Source organism: Vulpes lagopus, chromosome 1 (genome assembly GCF_018345385.1).
Source record: "Vulpes lagopus strain Blue_001 chromosome 1, ASM1834538v1, whole genome shotgun sequence".
Taxonomy (NCBI): domain Eukaryota; kingdom Metazoa; phylum Chordata; class Mammalia; order Carnivora; family Canidae; genus Vulpes; species Vulpes lagopus.
In genome coordinates this window covers 73,153,614-73,172,828 of record NC_054824.1, presented here as the reverse complement: position 1 = coordinate 73,172,828, position 19,215 = coordinate 73,153,614, and the positions used below count along the sequence as shown (strand labels likewise).

Sequence of the window (19,215 nt, the reverse complement as noted above, 5' to 3'; positions counted from 1 at the left end):
TGGGGATGGACAATGAGGTTTTTAGGCCTGTTAGCACAACATCCATTCCACAGCTCAGGGATCAAGGAGTCATTTCTACTTTCAAGTCTTATTATTTAAGGGATATATTTCATAAGGCTATAGCTGCTATAGGTAGCAATTGCTCTGATGGGTCTGGGCAAACTAAAAACAAAAATTTTTTTTTAAAGAGTGTCTATGCCCAATGTGGGGCTTGAACTCATGACCCTGAGATTAAGAGTCACATGCTCTACTGATGGAGCCAGTCAGGTGTCCCTGGGCAATGTACATTGAAAACCTTCTGGAAAGGATTCACCATTCCAGGGCCATTAATGACATTGGTGATTCCACATTAACAGGAGTTTGAAAGGGGTTGATTCCCACCCTTATGGATGACTGCGAGGGTCAAAGACTCCAGTGGAGAAAGTAAGTGCAGATGTGGGGGAAACAGCAAGAAAACTAGAAGGCAGGCGTGAGGATGTGACTGGATTGCCGTGTCCATTCATGATAAAGGCTGAATGAATGAGGAGTTGCTTCTTACGGATGAGCAAAGAAATTGGCTTCTTGAGATAGAAACTCCTCCTGGTGCAGATGCTGTGAGGATCATCGAAATGACAACAAAGGGTTCAGAATATTACATCAACTTCGTTGATCAAGCAGCCGCAGGGAATTGGCTCCAATTTTGAAAGAAGTTCTGCTGTGGGTAAAATGCTATCAAAGAGCACTGCGTGCTGCAGAGGAGTTTTCCCTGAAAGGAAGAGTCCGTCAATATGGCAAACTTCACTGTTGCCTTCTTTTAAGCAGTTGCCACAGCCACCCCAGTCTGCAGCTGCCGCCCCCTCATCAGTCAGCAGCCGTCCACACCAGGGCTGGACCCTCCACCAGCAAAAAGGCCATGACTTGCTGCAAGTGTGGATGCTGGCCGGCATTTATAGCAATGCAGTGTTTTTAAATTAAGATCTGTACATGTTCTAGACATAATCCTGCTGCATACCTAATGGACTACAGTACAGTGTAAACACGACTTTTACACGCACCGGGAAACAAAAAAATTCATTGGACTGGCGTTATGGTGATGCATATGGTGATGCATATGATCCAGCAATGTCTTCCAGGGATGCCTGGGCCTGGGCCAGCGGCTCGCCATGAAGAATCTGCTGGCCCTGAACATCAGTCGCGGTGAGGGTGGGAAACTTGGTACAGAGAGGGGACAGGGTGTCTGTGGACCCTAATTCCCCGCAGGCGCTTCGCAAGTGTCCATCCTTCCTCTTTCCACCCCGAAGGTCAGCTTTTCCTGGGCAAGAAGAGGTATGATTCGTGCCTGTTGTGCACGTCTCCTAGGGCACAGTGGTTGAATGTTAGAGTCAGGAAGCAAGGATGGAAGATAAAGGGGAAGTGCTCTTATTCTAGCAGGTTCTAGGGAAAGGCAGTTGATGCCCCCAGTGGGGGATGAGAGGCGCCAGGGTAGTAAGAGGGAGGGAGTTCTCCAAGTGGAATAATATGGAAAGGAGGCTGGTGGTTGACGAGCTGGGGCTGGGCGCCGCCAGGAGACCCTGCAAGCTGCGCGTGTCCCGTGTCCCTCTCGGGCTCTTGTCACTTGATGGAGGTGGCGGTCTTTGTTGTCACTTGATGGAGGTGGCGCTCTTTGTTGCGGTCCGTGAATCACGGTGTCTCCTCCGGGGAGGAATGTGCCTGATTCAGGCTGCGGGCCTTGACCCCTGCCAGCCGCCCAAGTGGCTATTTCGGTAATAACACCCGCGCTTTTATGTCTGCCTTTCATCACAGATCTCCAGGCGCAGCGCAAACATTAATTAAGGCTCCTGGCGTTCCAGGAGGCAGGTGTGTGAGTGTCACTCTCCCCATGTAGCTGGGAGGGTAAACTGAGCCGCGGAAGGGCCGGTGGCTCAGCCCAGGGCAGCTCTGCCTTCCTGAGGCTGCGATTTGGAGGAGAAGCCGGGGTGTTGCAGCCTCCCCACTGCCACCAAGACTTCCTTCTCCTCTCCCCCCAGGACCTCCTGGTCCTACCGAGGACAGAAATGGTTTCCTGCCCCCATGAGGGCAGCAGGGAGGGGGCTTCAGCGCAGGGGTGGAGAGCGGGGAGCCTCTCATTCTTGCACAGGCCCCTTGCCTGCCTGCGTGGCGCCTCTGAGGTGGGGGTGGGTGTGGGTGTGGGGGTGCCAGTTGGGTTAGGTAGATAACACTGTTCTTGCCAATCTTCTGGAAATTTGGAATTACTTCGAATACAAAGCTTGGAGGACACAGAGGGGAGCCCCGCTCTCCGGGCACGGCCCTTCCCTGGGGCCCAGGCGGCCCAGGCGAGCAGGGGAGAGGGAAGCGCGTCCTTTAAAGCCCCGGGGCCCGCCCCTCCAGCCCCTCCCGCCCCTCCCGCCGCGAGCGCGCCCTGCCCCGCGGTGACTCACGCCCCGACGTTTAAATACCGGCCGCGCCGGGTCGCCGCGCTCATGCTGCAGCCGCGAGGCCCGTCCTGCTGTCGCTGCCTCTGGTCCGCGGCGGGCGGGCGCCGAGCTGCTGGTAGGTGGGCACCCCCCTCCCTGGGACCTGGGATGAGCCCCCAGGGATGCGCTCCTGCTCCTCGGGATGCGGGACGTGCTGCGGGATGCGCCCCCCGGATGCCGGGATGCGCTCCTCGGGATGGGATGCGGGACGTGCTGCGGGATGCGCCCCTCGGGATGCCGGGATGCGCTCCCCGGGATGCGCCCCTCTGGACGGGCCCCTTGGGATGCGGGACGTGCCCCTCGAGATGCTGGATGCGCTCCCCCGGATGCTCCCCTCGGGATGCGCTCCTCGGGATGCCGGGATGCCGGATGTGCTGCGGGATGTGCCCCCCCCGCCCCCCCCCGGGATGTTCCCCTCGGGATGCCGGATGGGCCCCTCCAGATGCGCCGCCCGGGGATGCACCCCCCAGGATGGCCCCCCCGGGATGCGGAATGCGCCCCACCCCGGGATCGCGCCAGGAGGGGCCGCGGGGTGGCCCCCCCGAGGGAGTGGGCCGGTCCTCCCTGCGCCCAGCCAGCCCCCCCATGGACAAGCCTCCTGTCCCACGGACCCTCAGCACCCCCTGAGGTCGATCTGGGGGTGCTGACCAGATGTTCCGCAGAGCCAAAATGCATTGAAAGTTGACCAGATTAGCACACCGGTGACCCCTCGAGTTTACCTCTTTCTGGGACTAGCTCTGCTTTGGGGAAGAGTTTTTCTTTTCCAGAGACTCAGGTTATTTGAACCCTCCTTTCCCCAGCGCTCGCTGTGGGGGCGGCCCTGTCCTGCCCGGCGTGTGGGTCTGTCCAGGACCAAGGAGGGCTCCCCGGAAAGACAGATCTGTCCTCTTCGGGGGACTTAGAGTTGCCACAACAGTGGCTGCAGCCGAAGTGCTGCTGCTGGGTTCAGATTCCCAGTTTGGACTTAAGCTGTGGTCTCAGAATTGCTTCGGGCCCTAAGTCTGTGTGTGGCTTAGGCACCCCTGTTCTGGGGGCCCCCACTGGGCAGCGGGCCGCGTCGGGTGTGGCCAGGCTGCTGTCCTGAGCAGGGGAGCAGAGCCGGGGACGGGCTTGTGATGCGGGTGGCGTGATTTAACACGGTGACTCTGGTAGCTCTCCTGGCGTCTCTGCTCTAATGCAGAGGCAGGAGCAAGGCCAACGAACCAGCTGAGGAATACCAGAACTTTTCTAGAACTTTCCTACCTGTGCCAAAGTGTGAGAGCCAGTCTGCCTCCAGGGCCAAATGTGTTACCCCAGGGCAGGCTGCGATGCTGGAGATGGTGTCTCCCAGCCTGAAGGTGCTGGATGCCTGCCTCCAGGATTCTCTGGGATTATCTCACCCTCCCCAGCGGCTTCCAGATGTGCTGGCTGCCACTGCCTCCATAACTGAGAAACTGTCGCATGGCCGTCACCTCTTTCATTGTGCACTGGCTGGACATCCGGGTGCATTCCGGGCCAGAAAGGCCCATTCGCCTGTGGTCTCGAGTCGCGCGACTCTACAATGGTGAGACAAGCCTGTGAGAGAGGTCGGGGGGCCGGGGGGCCCCAAAGCCTCCTGCAGGGCTGGCTAGCTCAGTACCTGCAGGGGGGTGGGCTGCGGGGGAGCAGAAGTGCGGCGAGCCGAGGGGAGGCCGTCCCACCCGTGTCTGGCCAGTGCACATCCAGGCTGCCGGCACGTGGCAGGTGGCCTCCCGGAGGCCTGACGGCGAGGGAACGACTGCGAGCTCCTGGCCTCACTGCCTCGTCTCTGGGCTTTGAGGACACGGGGTTTAGAAACTGCTTCCGAGGTGCTTGCTGGAGGCGTTCGTCCGCCTCCTTCTTATGCGGGTGCATGAGGTGTCACCCTGAGGACGGGCTGTAACTTCTCGCATCCAGGCCCCAAGCAGGAGCTCCTTGCTCCGCTGGCAAGTCGGTGTCTCCTGCCACTTTTGCCACGTTTATTGTAGGTCCTCTCTGGCCTTTGCAGGAAGCCCTCCCTCCCCTAACCCTGGGGCTGGAAAGGACTTGCTTTTTCTTACTTATTTTCTTTTTTAAACAAATGAACAATATTTTGCCTTTGAAGGCCCAGGAGAGATGAGGTCAACAATGGGGCCAGGTGGGGAACAGCTGTCCCTTGGGGCTTCAGGGTGCTTTGTATTTAGGGTAGAGCATTCTTAATCTGGGCAAATCCCTGAAGGGACCGTGTGTTGAGATTACGGGATTAACACTTTCGGGCAACCCCTTTTGTTCCTTCCCTCTACTCTTTCAGGCCCCTCATGTGAAATTGAGCTATAGGAGCATCAGAGCAGCTTTAAGGAAGAACAAACATCCCTCCAAACTGTGGAGCCTGGGAGCTGGGAGGAGCACTTGACCCTGGTTAATAATGCTGGGCAGCTGGCGGGTGGAATGTATATGAGCCTGGGATCATTTTGGGACAGAGGGAGTAAAGCTCCCTCCCCCCACCCCCGCCTCTTCCAGGCATTGCCAGACACATGGTTGATAATGTCCTGAATCCTCATGATGAGATTCAGGGATTCACTGAGCTCTGCGCTTAGGTAGAGTCCTGATCTGGGTGTCAGAAATCTTCAAATGACTGTATGACCTTGGACAAGTCCCCTCCTCCCTCTGCGCCCTGTAGTGTAACCGTCTACAAAACAGCCAGGTGGTTTGACTGGAGAGCCTCAAGAGCCCTTCCACCTCTGATGCCCGGAGCTCTGAGCGCCGCTTCTGGAAGTGGCCTCTACTGCTGGGTTCAGTTTAGCTCCCATCTCAGATTTTTGCCGGGGGGTGCAGAAAAGGGCCCTGGAAGGGAATATTCATAGAGGTGGCTAGGCGCAGTTGTGGCCCAACCTTCAGCCTCCCTGATCCTCAGTTCAGTCTCTCTGTTGGTGGCAGTAAATGACCCAGGTCATGTGTTTAAGCTGGACTGGACCCCAACGGGGGCTTCTGAGTGTAGACCATAGGCACCTGCAACAGACTCACCTGGCAGAGCACTGGGCCCACCCAGACGGAGGAGTCAGGATCTCTGTGGGTGGAGTCTCCAGAAATCCTGATTTTACTCAACAGCAGAGCAAGCAGGAATTGTCATTGACATTTATTGGGCATCTGTATTGTGCCAAGAACGACTCTAAGTGCTTCGCAGGCAGTGCTCACCTCGGCCTTACAGCCACACTGCTGTGAGGTCAGTTTTATGAAGCAAGTGTTCCAGGATCTTCCAGGTGATTTTATGAACTGATGTGGGGTGTAGGGTGGTTACCCCCTGTTTAGTGAGATGGGGATGTCTGGCTGCACTGAGCCTCTCAATTGATGACTTCAGACTCATTGGGCTGAGCATTGATGAGCAGCTTTTAATTTTTTAAAAAAATTTTATTTATTCATGAGAGACACAGAGAGAGAGGCAGAGACACAGGCAGAGGGAGAAGCAGGCTCCATGCAGGGAGCCCGATGGGGGACTTGATCCCGGGACCCCGGGATCACGACCTGAGCTGAAGGCAGATGCTCAACCGCTGAGCCACCCAGGGGCCGGATGAGCAGCTTGATCGAGACCCATACTGGCTGGAGGGGGTGGATCAGAACCCCTCACAACTCCCAGGCTGCCACCTCCCTCAGCTGGATTGGGCACCGTGTCCCTGTGGATGACACCACGTTTAGGGAGACCTCTCTGGGAAGAGGGCTCGGCCCAGTGAGGGAGATCTTCTCTCTGGGTCTCAGCTCCCCTCAGGGCCCTGGATGGTGGCAGGACCAGACACTCACTCCTGAGTCCCATGAAATGGCTCTTGGCTCTCTGGGTGCCCTGATTAACACGTGGGTTTGCCCTGCTGGGAACACTCTGAGACAGTGTAGTAGGGTGTGAGTTCCCCCAGCGTCACATGAAGGTGGCGCCAGGCCAGGTGGCATTGTCAGCCATTTGGGTGACCTATATGGGAGGGAGGATGGTGGGTCTTCAGGCCAGATTTCCTTTCTGTCTCTGGTCACAAGACATGAGAGCCAACAAGGGCCCTTGGAAGTCTTCACGGGAGGAGAAAGTAAGGTCCAGAGAATTTACCCAAACTCACACTCCAGTTTAGTGTCGGGACCAGAGTAGCAGCACATCTGTCTGCCAGGCTCTTTCCAGAAGCTTTGCTCCGTGGCACTGACATAGAAGGCATCTCCTCCCAGGGCATGTCATGTTTAAGGGATGCGAATGATGGTAATAAGCTGAAAAGGTGCCAACCCGCCAACCAACAAAGCAAAGGGCTTCGAGGCTAATTATGGGTTCACTCATGAGTCACAGGCAGCTCTCGCTGAAGGGACTCACAGCCCAAGTGCCTGGGCCAAGCGCTTCTACTCCCGGGGAGGGTCCGGGTGAGCTGTCTATGGGTCCGCTCGGCTCACTGAGGTCCTGGGCCAGCGACAGACCCCAGGCTGGCCCGCCCCTTGGGACGGGGGCTGGACTGAGTAGCTGCAGAGATGGAGAAGGCACTCGGCCGCCTGGGGGAGGAGGGTATAATTAGGGTAACTTCGTGGGTCTTTAACTGGCATCTGTCACGGCTGCCAAGCGGCCCTGGGCAGCGTGGGCTATTAGGCGGCTGCGTGCCGGCTGCTGAGGGCCAGGGCCGCTGAGCACGCCCGCGCTCGCTCCCCATCCCGGCCGGGCTGGCTGTCCAGGCGCCTCTGCGCCCCCACCCCCAGGGCTCTGCAGCTGGGGTGTGGAAGGCCCCGCGGAGGGCCTCTGGAGCAGTCCGTGCCTGTGGCAGTAGCAAGTGCTGGAAAACAGGAAACCACCGCATGTGGTGCTGGGGTGGACTCCACAGACAGAAGGATTTATAAAAAGGAAAATCTGCAAATTCTTGCAATATTTGTCAAGCTGAGTGTGGTCCATTTTAAACAACAGTGGCTCTGTTCCCATAAGGGAATTATCTTTTCTCTCTTCCTCCCAAGCCATGAGGCACCCTCCCCTGGCCCTGAGCCCTTCCTGGGGCTGGCTTGATGCCCCCACCCCAGCTGGGGAGCGCAGATGCAGAGAAGGTCCGGGATGGGTCCTCAGAGGGCATCGCATCCCACGCCCTCATTGACAGCTGGGGAGATTTGACAGACACTGCCTGGGGCTTGCCACATTATGGACCCAGAATTTAGTCTCTGACATTTAGGGTACGGCACCATTTTGAAGCAGGTTGAGCAGAGTAGACATTAAAAATACACAAGTACTAGCTCGTGCATCTCCAGGAGCAAATAGAGCTGCGCTTTTGTGAGTCAGTCCAGGGGTGTGAGTGTCCCCCCCATGCGTGTGCCAAGGGGAGGGGCACCCCCCACCTGCCCACACGGAGCCCTGGCAGCACAGGCACAATGGTCCCAGTAGCTGGATCCCATATCCTTGCTCTGGGACTCAGCCTTAGAATCCTGAAGCCTTGGGGAGAGGCGGGGCGTTCAGTACCCTACCAGGCGTAGGGATCTTCTTGTCGCCTCCTTTCCAGCCTGTGGCTGCTCAGCCTCTGCTCTAACTCCATGGGTTGTCCATCCTGATTCAGACAAGCTCTCCTCAGTGGTGAGCTGAAATCTGCTGCCCCACAGCTTCGGCACACGTTTGTGACCCCTGGAGCCACAGTGAATCCCAGGGCGGTCCTTTGTGTATCCTTGGAAAGTGCCAGTAGCTTCCTTAACAGATCTCTTCCAGCTCTCCGTGCATCCATGTTCCTTCAACGGATGCTCAGATATTCCGGTTTCTGGATCCCCTCACCATGCCCTTGCCCTCCTCTGAGGCCTTCGAGAGACTGGTCTGTTAGTAGCCCTCCTGACGTTCAGAGTGGCCCCGGGCACAGCAGCACAGCTGCGGCCTGATGAGGACAGTGCAGGGGAAGAGCATCGCTTCCCTTGTCCCACATTTCGTCCTTGTGGGTGCAGGCGAGGAGCACACGGGTTGTGCTGGGCAGTCTCCTTTCTCTGTTACCATCAATGAAAAGCCTTAAGTCTTTGTCCTGGGGTGGGTGCTGAGACACCTTTTCTGTGTGCCCTCTGTAGACCGCTCATTTCCTCTCCCAAGTTCTGGACCTGACTTTTGTCTGTGCGAGTTTGTCCTTTTAGTGTGTGTCCATGCAGAGGCCCCGGTCCTCTGCATCCCCAGGACTGTTGGCCACATTATTATTCTTTCTTTCCTCCCTCATTTCATGTACCTATTCAAGTCCTTAATGCCAAATCACAACAGGTCAGGGCTTGGATGGTTGTGAATAAACGAAAAATCAAGGTCTGGGTGGATGAGGATGAACTTGGGTTCTGTCCCCAGGGCAGGCTTGTTGGGGGTGGGGAGGGTGGGCGCAGGAAAAAGGTGCATTGAGTTAAGACCAGGTTGGGAAGCCTGGATTATTCTGAGTTATGGGCCAGGTCTAGGACTCCATGAGTTCAGGAAGAGAGACCAGAGAAATGCCTTCTCCACCCAGCCAGTTTATGCCCTACACGCCATCATTTGAAATTCCTTCCTCTGACTCAGGATTTTTGCTCATTAAAAGGAAGGGCATTAAAGTAACACTCAAAGTAATCACCCAAGAGTCTGGAGATCCAGGCTTTAAGCTCTGAGCCTCACTTTCCCTGCTTCCTTCATCCCCATAAATAGTGGGAATGTATGTATGATCATCCATCCTCCTGTTTGCTCTTCTCAGTGGTCTCAAGAGGGGGCAGAGGTTATCATCCCAACCTAACACATGAGGACGGTGAGCTTGAAGCTTCAAGTTTCCTTCAAGATCGAATAGCTAGTTGTGGTTCTTAACTATTCGTGGAGGGGGGCTCAGTGCCCATACCTCCTGTCTCCACCGCATTGTATACATTATCTATAGTTATGTATGTAGATAATTCCCACCACCCCTGACCTCAAACATCGAACCCTTCATGAGTTTGCTTCCATGCCCAGACCAGCACCACGCCTGCGGGAGCATCTGGCCCTACCACCTCTGGGCTCAAAGCGCATCGTAAGTTTTCCTGGACCTCCTCGAGGTCACTCATGGTTTGGTGTGGAAACTGGACCTGGTAGTACCAGAGGCAGGCCCCTCGAACTGGCCGAGCTGCTACAGCCCCTTCAGTGAGACGGGAAGTAGCGCAGAGAATTGTCTTTCATTGAGAAGGTGGTTTGAATTAAACCTAAATGAAGCACGTGCGAGGGGGTCAAGGCAAGGCCAGGTGGTCACTCACAGCGATGGGGGCCAGGTGGGACCCAGGCAGAGGAAAAAGCTGAGCTTGCCAGATCGGCAGTGCATCCCACCTTTGTTGGCTGCTGCTATTTTCCCAGCAGACCCCCAAATTTGTGGTCTTAGCATCTCCTCCCAGGTTCAGGCCCTATTTATTTGGTCTCATTTCCCATCTGTTTCTCCTGAGGAGGTCATGTTCAACCAGCAAGTTCAGGTGCTTTGGGGGATAGATAGATGCATCTGCTCCGGGGATTTTATAACCAGACAAGATACTGTTCCTGCCTTAAGGAACCTCTAGGGATGAAAGATGAACATCCCTGCCCTTGAAAAGCTTATTGGCTAGAGAAGGACACAGACAGGAACACAACAAATGCCACACAGAGCCAGCCGTGGCATGGCCATAATGGGCACTGGGGAGCCACCTGCGTGGGAGGGTAACTAATGCTGATCACAGATCTGGGGAAGCTTCCTGGAGGTGACTGCATTTGAGCTGGACTTGGAAGTACGGGCAGGACTCAGATAAGGACCAAGAGTACTCTGGGTGGAGGCAGTTGCTTGGGCAAGGGCATAGGGAGAAGGTGAAGACGCTTGATGACTAGACCACAGGTGGCGTAAGTCGGGGCGTGGTGATGGAGTTCAAAGGCAAGCCAGATGTTGGCTTAAACCCCCAGCAGTGCGGTGAGGTGATCCTGACTAGGTTGCTGTCTCCCCTTGCAGAGACCATGCCGCTGAAACACTACCTTCTTTTGCTGGTGGGCTGCCAGGCCTGGAGCGCGGGGCTGGCCTACTATGGCTGCCCAAGTGAGTGCACCTGCTCCAGAGCCTCCCAGGTGGAGTGCACTGGGGCGCGCATCGTGACAGTGCCCGCTCCCCTGCCCTGGAACGCCATGAGCCTGCAGATCCTCAACACGCACATCACTGAACTCAACGAGTCCCCGTTCCTCAACATCTCGGCCCTCATTGCCCTGAGGATTGAGAAGAATGAGCTGTCCCACATCATGCCTGGTGCCTTCCGCAACCTAGGGTCACTGCGTTACCTCAGCCTCGCCAACAACAAGCTTCAGGTTCTGCCTATTGGCCTCTTCCAGGGCTTGAACAACCTCGAGTCACTCCTTCTGTCCAGCAACCAGCTGGTGCAGATCCAGCCAGCACACTTCTCCCAGTTCAGCAACCTCAAAGAGCTGCAGCTGCATGGCAACCACCTGGAATATATCCCCGACGGTGTCTTTGACCACCTGGTGGGCCTCACGAAGCTCAATCTAGGCAAGAATAGCCTCACCCACCTCTCGCCCAGGATCTTCCAGCGCCTGGGCAACCTCCAGGTCCTCCGACTGTATGAGAACAGGCTCTCAGAAATCCCTATGGGCACATTTGATGGATGTGGGAACCTCCAGGAGCTGGCCCTACAGCAAAACCAGATTGGTATGCTCTCCCCTGGCCTCTTCCACAACAACCGTAACCTCCAGAAGCTCTATCTGTCCAACAACCACATCTCCCAGTTGCCTCCTGGCATCTTCATGCAGCTGCCCCAGCTCAACCGTCTTACGCTTTTTGGGAATTCCCTGAAGGAGCTCTCACCAGGGATCTTTGGGCCCATGCACAATCTGCGTGAGCTCTGGCTCTACGACAACCACATCACTTCTCTGCCTGACAACGTCTTCAGCAACCTCCGCCAGCTGCAGGTCCTGATCCTCAGCCGCAACCAGATCAACTACATCTCCCCAGATGCCTTCAATGGGCTGGTGGAGCTGCGGGAGCTGTCCCTCCACACCAACGCGCTGCAAGAGCTGGACGGGAGCGTCTTCCGCATGTTGGTCAACCTGCAGAACATCTCCTTGCAGAACAACCGCCTCAGACAGCTCCCGGGGAATATCTTCGCCAATGTCAACGGCCTCATGACCATCCAGCTGCAGAACAACCAGCTGGAGAACCTGCCCATGGGCATCTTCGATCACCTGGGGAACCTGTGTGAGCTGAGGCTCTATGACAACCCCTGGAGGTGTGACTCAGACATCCTTCCACTCCACAACTGGCTCCTGCTCAACAAACCCAGGTTGGGGACAGACACTCTCCCAGTATGTTTCAGCCCACCCAGTGTCCGAGGCCAGTCCCTCATCATCATCAACGTCAACGTTGCTGTCCCCAGTGTCCAGGTGCCAATGATCCCCGAGGTCCCCAGCTACCCGGAAACACCACAGTACCCAGACACACCCAGCTTCCCTGATACCACCTCCATCTCCACTACTGAGTTCACCAGCCCTGTGGAGGACTACACTGATCTGACCACCATTGAGGTCACTGACGACCGCAGCACGTGGGGCATGACCCAGGCCCAGAGCGGGCTGGCCATTGCTGCCATTGTCATTGGCATCATTGCCCTGGCCTGTTCCCTGGTTGCCTGCATCTGCTGTTGCTGTTGCAAGAAGAGGAACCACGCAGTCCTGATGCAGATGAAGGCGCCCAACGAGTGTTGAAGAGGTGGGCTGGAGGCAGGGTTGTGGACCAGTGGGACCACTGGAGGATCTGGGAATTTCATTGTCCTACCTCCACCCCTGCGTCCACAGAGCCACCCCCTGCTTCCTCTTGCTGGTCTCCAAGAGACCTGCCTGGTTCTCCTCTAGAGAACCACAGGAGAACCAGCTCTCGCAGGGCCTTCTTACCACCAGGAAGACCCAACTGGCCTTGGCAAGAACCCCACGGGGTTTCTAATTCATGTCCCCGGGCTTCATGTGAGAAAGCCCTCTCCACAGCCTTCACCAGCTCTCCTCTGACAAGCTCTCCTGGCCCATGGCCATGCTGGCCTCTGGACTCAGTTACCATTCCTGCTCACTTTGTGGGAAGAGTTCTCCATGGGGACAGCTTCTCTCCCAAGTAGGATGTAAGTTGATTTTCCTTCCTTTGCTCCCTGCCTTTGGGGCATGGCTCTCCCCTGTCCCCTCAAATGAAAGATCTCCCGTGAGTTTCCGCTCCTGAAAGCAGGGTGAGTTCTCTCCTCCAAAAGGCTCCCACCTGCTCGGCTGGCGTCCTGAAAGCTGCCAAGGGCCTGGCTGCAGGGTGCGAAAGAGGCCGCTCAGTTCCTGCAGGGAGAGCTGCTATCAGCATCTCTCACGGGGTCGTTACCTGGAAAAGGAAGAAGGGCACCTGTGCGGCAAGCCAGCCTTGTAAAGAAGATTTCCGAACTGCAAATTTTGACTTGAACATTTTGGTCCTTTGAGAAATAAGATCATGTAGAATGTCTGACCCCTAAAAACTCTTAAAATCGGCTTATTAGTACTAGATGAGAAAGCACCCTAGAACCTGGGGGTCCTTATGTTCATCCCAGGGTTTTTATCTTTTAGCTTTTTATTGAAGTATAACATGCACACAGAAAAGTGGGAGCATGGTTGTGTAGAGTTTGATGGATCTTCACAAGCAGTTCGCGCCCATGGAATCAGCATCCAGATCAAGAAACTAGACATCACTAGTATCTTCCATCCTGGGCTTTGACTGGAGAGGACAGGATTGTGGAGGTGGGTCCCCATGAGCCTGGACGGCCCCTCACTGCCCCTGCCAGCCCGCCCTTGCCAAGGCCCAGCTCTCAGGGGTGGAGGAGTCAATGTGGGTGTGTTATGGCCTGGACAGGAGATGTAATCGGATCCCCACACCCCAAGTCACCCAGAACGGCCTGGTCAGGGTCGTCCTGACACCCCTTTCTCTGCCAGCCAGCTGTCTGCTGCTCATTGGAGGCCCCTCTGCCTGGGCCTTTTGGGCATGCTATGCCTATGTCTGTTTTTAATTTTCACTTTCCATTTGGGGGAAGTGAAATAGTTCAGACATGAGATCCTTTAATTGAACAGCCGAGTGTAATGGAACCTGGTAATCCTTCTAGTGTGGTAAGATTCTCCACCAGTGTTCCAGTCAGCTAGAAACTGAAGTTCAGAATGCTCGCATACAGTAGGCAACACCAGGCACACAGATGGGTCACCCTGGGTCTGGGGGCTCTCCAGAGTTCCTTCTGCCTGTGGCCTGGTTATAAGAGTTGAGTTGTTTGGTTCCTTGGGTTACAACCACATAAATACCTGCTTTCATCACCCTCCCTGCTACACACATATTTATGCTGGTAAAGAAACTGTGTTCATGGCAACTCATGTTTCTGTCTGGACAACTGGTCTATCAGTCCCAAAGTAAAGCAGTGAAATGGAGAACTTCAGGTCTCTGCCCAGGAAAGAGCTGCAGCCAGTGCTATAAGCATTTGAAAATCCTGACTGGAAAAAAAAAGAAAAAGAAAATCCTGACCGGCTCTTCCTTGTTTCCTCTGTCCCACAAAACAAATAAGAAATCCCCCGAGGTCTTAGCAGCATGATGCTGACAGGCCCCCAACAAAAAGGGTCCAGGAAGGGATGTGCACAAGAACTAGCACACTGCATAGTTTTTACTCTGTGTCCTGGAGAATCTGGGAAAGATGGGGCCTGTCAAAGGCAAATGACATCTCCCCAGCGTAAATCTGGGTTTCCAAAACGTTTCAAAATGTTTATAGCAACCGGTGGACATGTTCTGAGACTTGCCAGGACCCAAGAGGAAGTGAGCCCAGAGCTTGGGGCATGGGCATCTTTCCACCCGATGGTGGCCTGCCCAGTTGATTCTGGGGCCTCCGGGGAAGCTGGGCTGCTTTCCTCCAGGGAGAAGCATGTACTCCTCGAGGTGTTCCTTAGGAGCAGACGACAATGTCTCATTGTGCAAGGGTGCAAGCAGGCCAGACATGGCAGTGAGGGGAAGGAGGCATCCTTTTCACCTAGAATGTCCCGCCAATCTGAACCCAGAACGCTTGGGTATTTGTGGCATTGGCCATGACTTTGGCGTTCCTTTCTCGCGGGCCCAGGATATCAGCATGTTTCCCCAGGCCATAGGCTAACCTGAGGGCAGCTGTCCTGAGATGTCTCCATGCAGGGCACCCCCCCAGTGGGGGTGGTGAACCCGTTACCTGACCCTTTGAGCTTGCCTGTTCCTTCCTCCCATCAGAGTGGATTGGATGGAGCCATTGGGTCTCCTCTTCCTCAGCAGGGCTTTGGCCTTTCTGAGCCATGTTGTCTGGTCAGGGAGCTACCAGAAAAGCTGGATGAGGTTTCTTTTCCAGTAAGACATTGCATCTGCTCACTTCTCAGGACTGGAGTGAGCTTCCTGGTCCCCCAAAGTTGAGGTAGGCCACAGAATCCACTTTAATTTCCCCATTTGCCTACCGGCCCCTAGGATGCCTTGCCAGTAGCAGCAGCCTCCATTTGGAGTGAAGAGTCAACGTAGGAGGAAAGAGAATAAAAGCCAGTTGGAGCCACTGTTCCTCAAAAACACTTAGGGTGTCTAGATACCCTTTAAAGGACCGAACGAGCATTTTCTTTTTAAGCCTGACAACACCCCTGTGCGTGGGCACGACGGTTATCCCCTGGAGATGGGTCTAAACTCACTCTTTCCTCTGCAACATTATTCCGCGGGCTGTGGGTTTTCTTCTCTTCACGCTTGTACAAGACCCCATGGCCTGTCCTGGGCTTTCATCCATAAAGAAGAGGAGGGCCGCTTGCCTGTGGTTTCCTACGGTCTGAGCCGTTGGCACCTGTTTGGGACTGCGTGGATCGGAAGCTTGTCAACACAGGAGATCCCGAAGCCCACCCGTCCGTCAAGGAAAGAGCAGTTTCAGGCAACTGTTTCCACACTCAGGAAGCTTCCGGAGAGCAGGCAGCGAGAGAGACCTAGAGACCGAGCGCCGGTACGCAGACCCCCGCTGGGTCCTAGCCTCTAGCTACAAACCGCCCAGAGTCCAGCCCACGGGCCCACAGCCAGAACCGAACCCGAGCGGTTGGGGAGGGGGTGGGGGTGGGCTCGGGGAGGAAGCCCTCAGTGCGGTTCAGAGAAGGGGCAGGCGCTTCTCCAGGCCAGACTTCGCCCAGCTGTGCTCTCCCTCCCCCGAGGAGAGGCCATCGCACCAACCAGCCCGCTGCCTTCCTGCCGCTGCCTTCAACAGTAGATGGTGTTTGCCTCGCTTAGGGAATCATTGCAAATAGGCCCAGGTGCTTGGTGACGCATTTAGAAATTTCTAGGCCCCCAGGCTTTTATAGACTGTGAGCCCTGGAGGGCAGGGTTGGGGACTGTCTTTGCTGGCTGCTGCCTGTAACAAACTTGGTGTACAGAGTCAACAATAAATGGTATACGCGGGACGACTGAGCGTTGGGTGTCTCGGCTGTGGAGTCTCCCACCTGTGGATTCTCCTCTTGTACGTGCATGTAAGGCTGACCCAGACAGACCCTCAAGGAGAAGAGGCGCTGAGCCTGGAAAGAGACCTTTGGAAAGTGAATGGGGAACAAAAATGGAGTAACAAACGATGTGTATGGGCCGCTGTCGTGGGAAGGAGTCTTAATAGGGTCAGACCGTTTCAGAGATGAAGGGAGTGAGATCGAGGCAGGAAATGAATCTGCTCAAGTCTTAGTGAGCGAATTAACACCGGAGCTCACACTGCAGGTCTCCAGACTCCCGGACTGGGGATTCTTCTGCGTCACCAGAAGGGCTATTCATTTAACCTGCATGCACACGCATGTGCGCGTGTGCACACACACACACACACACACACCTGGGTAGGTAGGACTCTTCCTGCACACCGCAGCATTCCTACCAGTGCCTCACACCAGGCTCAGTGAGTCACAGGCTCTCAGAAGACACCATCTGAGTGACAGGGACTCCCTACAAAGTGTCCAAGTGTCCTCAGGACTTCTTCAGGTCTGTGGACTCCAGGAGGTGGCCACAGCTGCCAGCACAGCTTGAGAAAGGGATGGTCCTCTCCGAGGTTCCTTTATCCCACTGCTGTGCCCAGTAAAGACATTTCTAGCTGAATTTTCCTGGCTCTTCTAGCTCTTACATCCTCTCTGGCAGGTGTAGGCTTGTCGGAGGCAGGTGGACCCAAACAGGGGGCAATAGTACGCTCACCATATCACGGGCTGGACCCCTTCAGTGACTGGGGCAGGGCCTCTTGTCCCCCTAACCACTGAACCTGTCCACAAAGACAGGTTTCTGGAGTTTTGGCTAATGGAAAAGGGGGTCAGAGTCCTCATCCCATTTCCCAGAAAGTCCCTAGAGTTCTTAACGCAAATCTCCCCTCCACACACACAATACACCCAGGGTATCCTGTTCCTACCTGAAGTTTGATTTCATGTGTGTGTGTGTGTGTGCACCCATTCCACAGATAGGCAAAGACTTGTAGAGATTAAGTAATTTGCATAAGGGCTGGTTAGTTAGTTGTGATCTCTCCTCTTTCATTCGTGATTTTACTAATTTGAGTCTTTTTTTTTCCTTTTAATAAAGTTGGCTAATGGTTTATCTATTTATTAATGCTTTCAAGGAACCAACTCCTGGTTTTGTCGATGTGTTCTACGCTGCTTCTGGTCTCTACTTCATTGAGTTTTGCTTGTATCTTTATAATCTCTCTTCTTTTGCTTGCTGTAGGCTTTATTTGCTGTTCTTCCTCCAATTCCTTTAGGTGTGAAATGAGCTTGTGTATTTGATTTTTTTCCAATTTTGTATTGCGATGTATTTCCCTCTTAGGACCGGTTTTGAATCGTTGTGTCTTCATTTTTATTAGTTTCCATGAATCTTTTAAATTCTTCTCTAATATCCTTTCATCTTTTAGTAGGATGCTCTTTAACCTCCATGTGTTGCTTCCAAATGTCTTCTTGTGATTGAGTTTTAGTTTCAGAGCGTTGTGGTCTGAAAATATGCAGGGGACAATCCCAGTCTTTTGGTATCAGTTGAGACCTGACTTACGACCCAGTATGTGGTCTATCCGGAGAAAGTTCCACGTGCACTTGAGAAGAGTGTGCATTCAGTTGCATTCGGATGGAATGTTCTGTGATATCTGAAGTCTATTTGGTCCAGTGTATCATTTTAAGGGCCTTGTTTCTTTGGTGATGTTCTGCTTAGAAGATCTGTCACTTACAGAAAGTGCCGTCTTGAAGCCTACTATTAGTGTGTTATTATCTAAGTATCTGTTTACTTTGGTTGTTAATTGATTGATGTACTTGGCAGCTCCCACATTAGGGACATAAATATTCATGACTGTTAGGTCTTCTCATTGGATAGACTGTTTTTTGTTTGTTTTTTGTTTTGTTTTGTTTTGTTTTTTGGACAGACTGTTTAAGTATGATTTAGTTTTACTCTTCATATCTTTCTACAGTCTTTGGTATAAAGTTTAATTTATCTGACATGATGATGAGACATAGAGTGAGGCAGAAACAAGGTCCCTGTGGGGAGGCTCAGCTTTCTTTTGAGGACCATTTGAATGGTAAATGGTTCTCCACCCTTTCATTTTCAGGTTGGAGGTGTCCTTGGGTCTAAAATAGTCTCTTGTAGACAGCATATAGGTGGGTCTTGCTTTTTTTTTTTAAGATTTTATTTATTTATTCATGAGGTGACACACAGAGAGGTAGACACAGGCAGAGGGAAAAGTAAGCTCTATGCAGGGAGCCCGACGTGGGACTCGATCCCAGGACCCCAGGATCATGTTCTGAACCGAAGGCAGATGCTCAACTGCTGAACCACCCAGGAGTCCCAGGTCTTGCTTTTTTATCCAGTCCAATATCCTGTGTCTTTTGATGGGATCGTTTAGCCCATTCACCTTCAGAGTAACTACTGAAAGATATGAATTTAGTGTCACCATATTACTTATTCAGTCCCTGTTTTTTGGGGCTCCCTCTTTCTTTTACAGGGTCCTCCTTAATATTTCTTGCAGAGCCAGTTTGGTGGTCACATATTCTTTTCGTTTCTGTCTATCCTGGAAGCTCTTTATCTCTCCTATTCTAAATGACAGCTTTGCTGGACACAGTATTCTTGGCTTCATGTTCTTCTCATTTAGGACCCTGAATATATCCTGCCAGCCCTTTCTGGCTTGCCAGGTCTGTGGCGAGGTCTTTGTTAACCTGATATCTCTCCCCTTATAAGCTAGGCATCTCTTGCCTTGACCTGCTTTAAGGATTTTCTCTTTATCTTTGAAATTTGCAAGTTTCACTCTTAAATGCCGAGGTGTTGAATTGATTTTTGGCGGGGTCCTCTCTACATCTTGGATCTGAATGTCTGTTTCCTTCCCAAGATTAGGGAAGTTCTCAGCGATGATTTGTTCAAATATACCTTGGGGTCCTCTATTTCTCTCAGCCTCTTCTGGAATCCTAATTAGATGCATATTCTTGCTTCTTGAGCTGTCGTTTATTTATCTCAGCCTTTCCTCGTGAGCTCTTAATTGTTTTTCTCTTTGTTCCTCAGCTTCCTTCCTTACCATTAACTTGTCTTCTTTTTTTTTCTTTTTTTTTTTTTCAACTTCTCTTCTATGGCACTCACACTCTCTTCCACCTCATTAACCCTAGCACTTAGAGCATCCAGTTTGGATTGCATTTCAGTTAAATTATTTTTAATTTTGGCCTGATTAGATCTAAATTCTGTACTAACAAAGTCTTTTGAGTCCTCTACATTTTTTTTCCAGAGCTGCCAGTAACTTTATATTTGTACTTCTGAATTGAATTTCTGACATCGTATTTAAATCCACATTCAGTAATTCTGTGGCAGAGTATTGCTTCCTGTTC

General features: G+C 53.4%; 1 protein-coding gene across 1 annotated transcript; it reads left to right on the top strand.

Annotated features, from left to right (window-relative positions):
* The first annotated feature begins 10,347 nt into the window (after positions 1-10,347).
* LOC121481163 (leucine-rich repeat-containing protein 15) lies at positions 10,348-12,099 on the top strand. Its single transcript, XM_041738306.1, has one exon. It carries the CDS (start codon positions 10,348-10,350, stop codon positions 12,097-12,099), a length of 1,752 nt encoding a protein of 583 aa, XP_041594240.1.
* Positions 12,100-19,215: the final 7,116 nt, after the last annotated feature.

Bases quoted from the DNA above. Each gene is read 5' to 3' on its own strand.
- LOC121481163 (XM_041738306.1), top strand. From the start codon at position 10,348: ATGCCGCTGAAACACTACCTTCTTTTGCTGGTGGGCTGCCAGGCCTGG.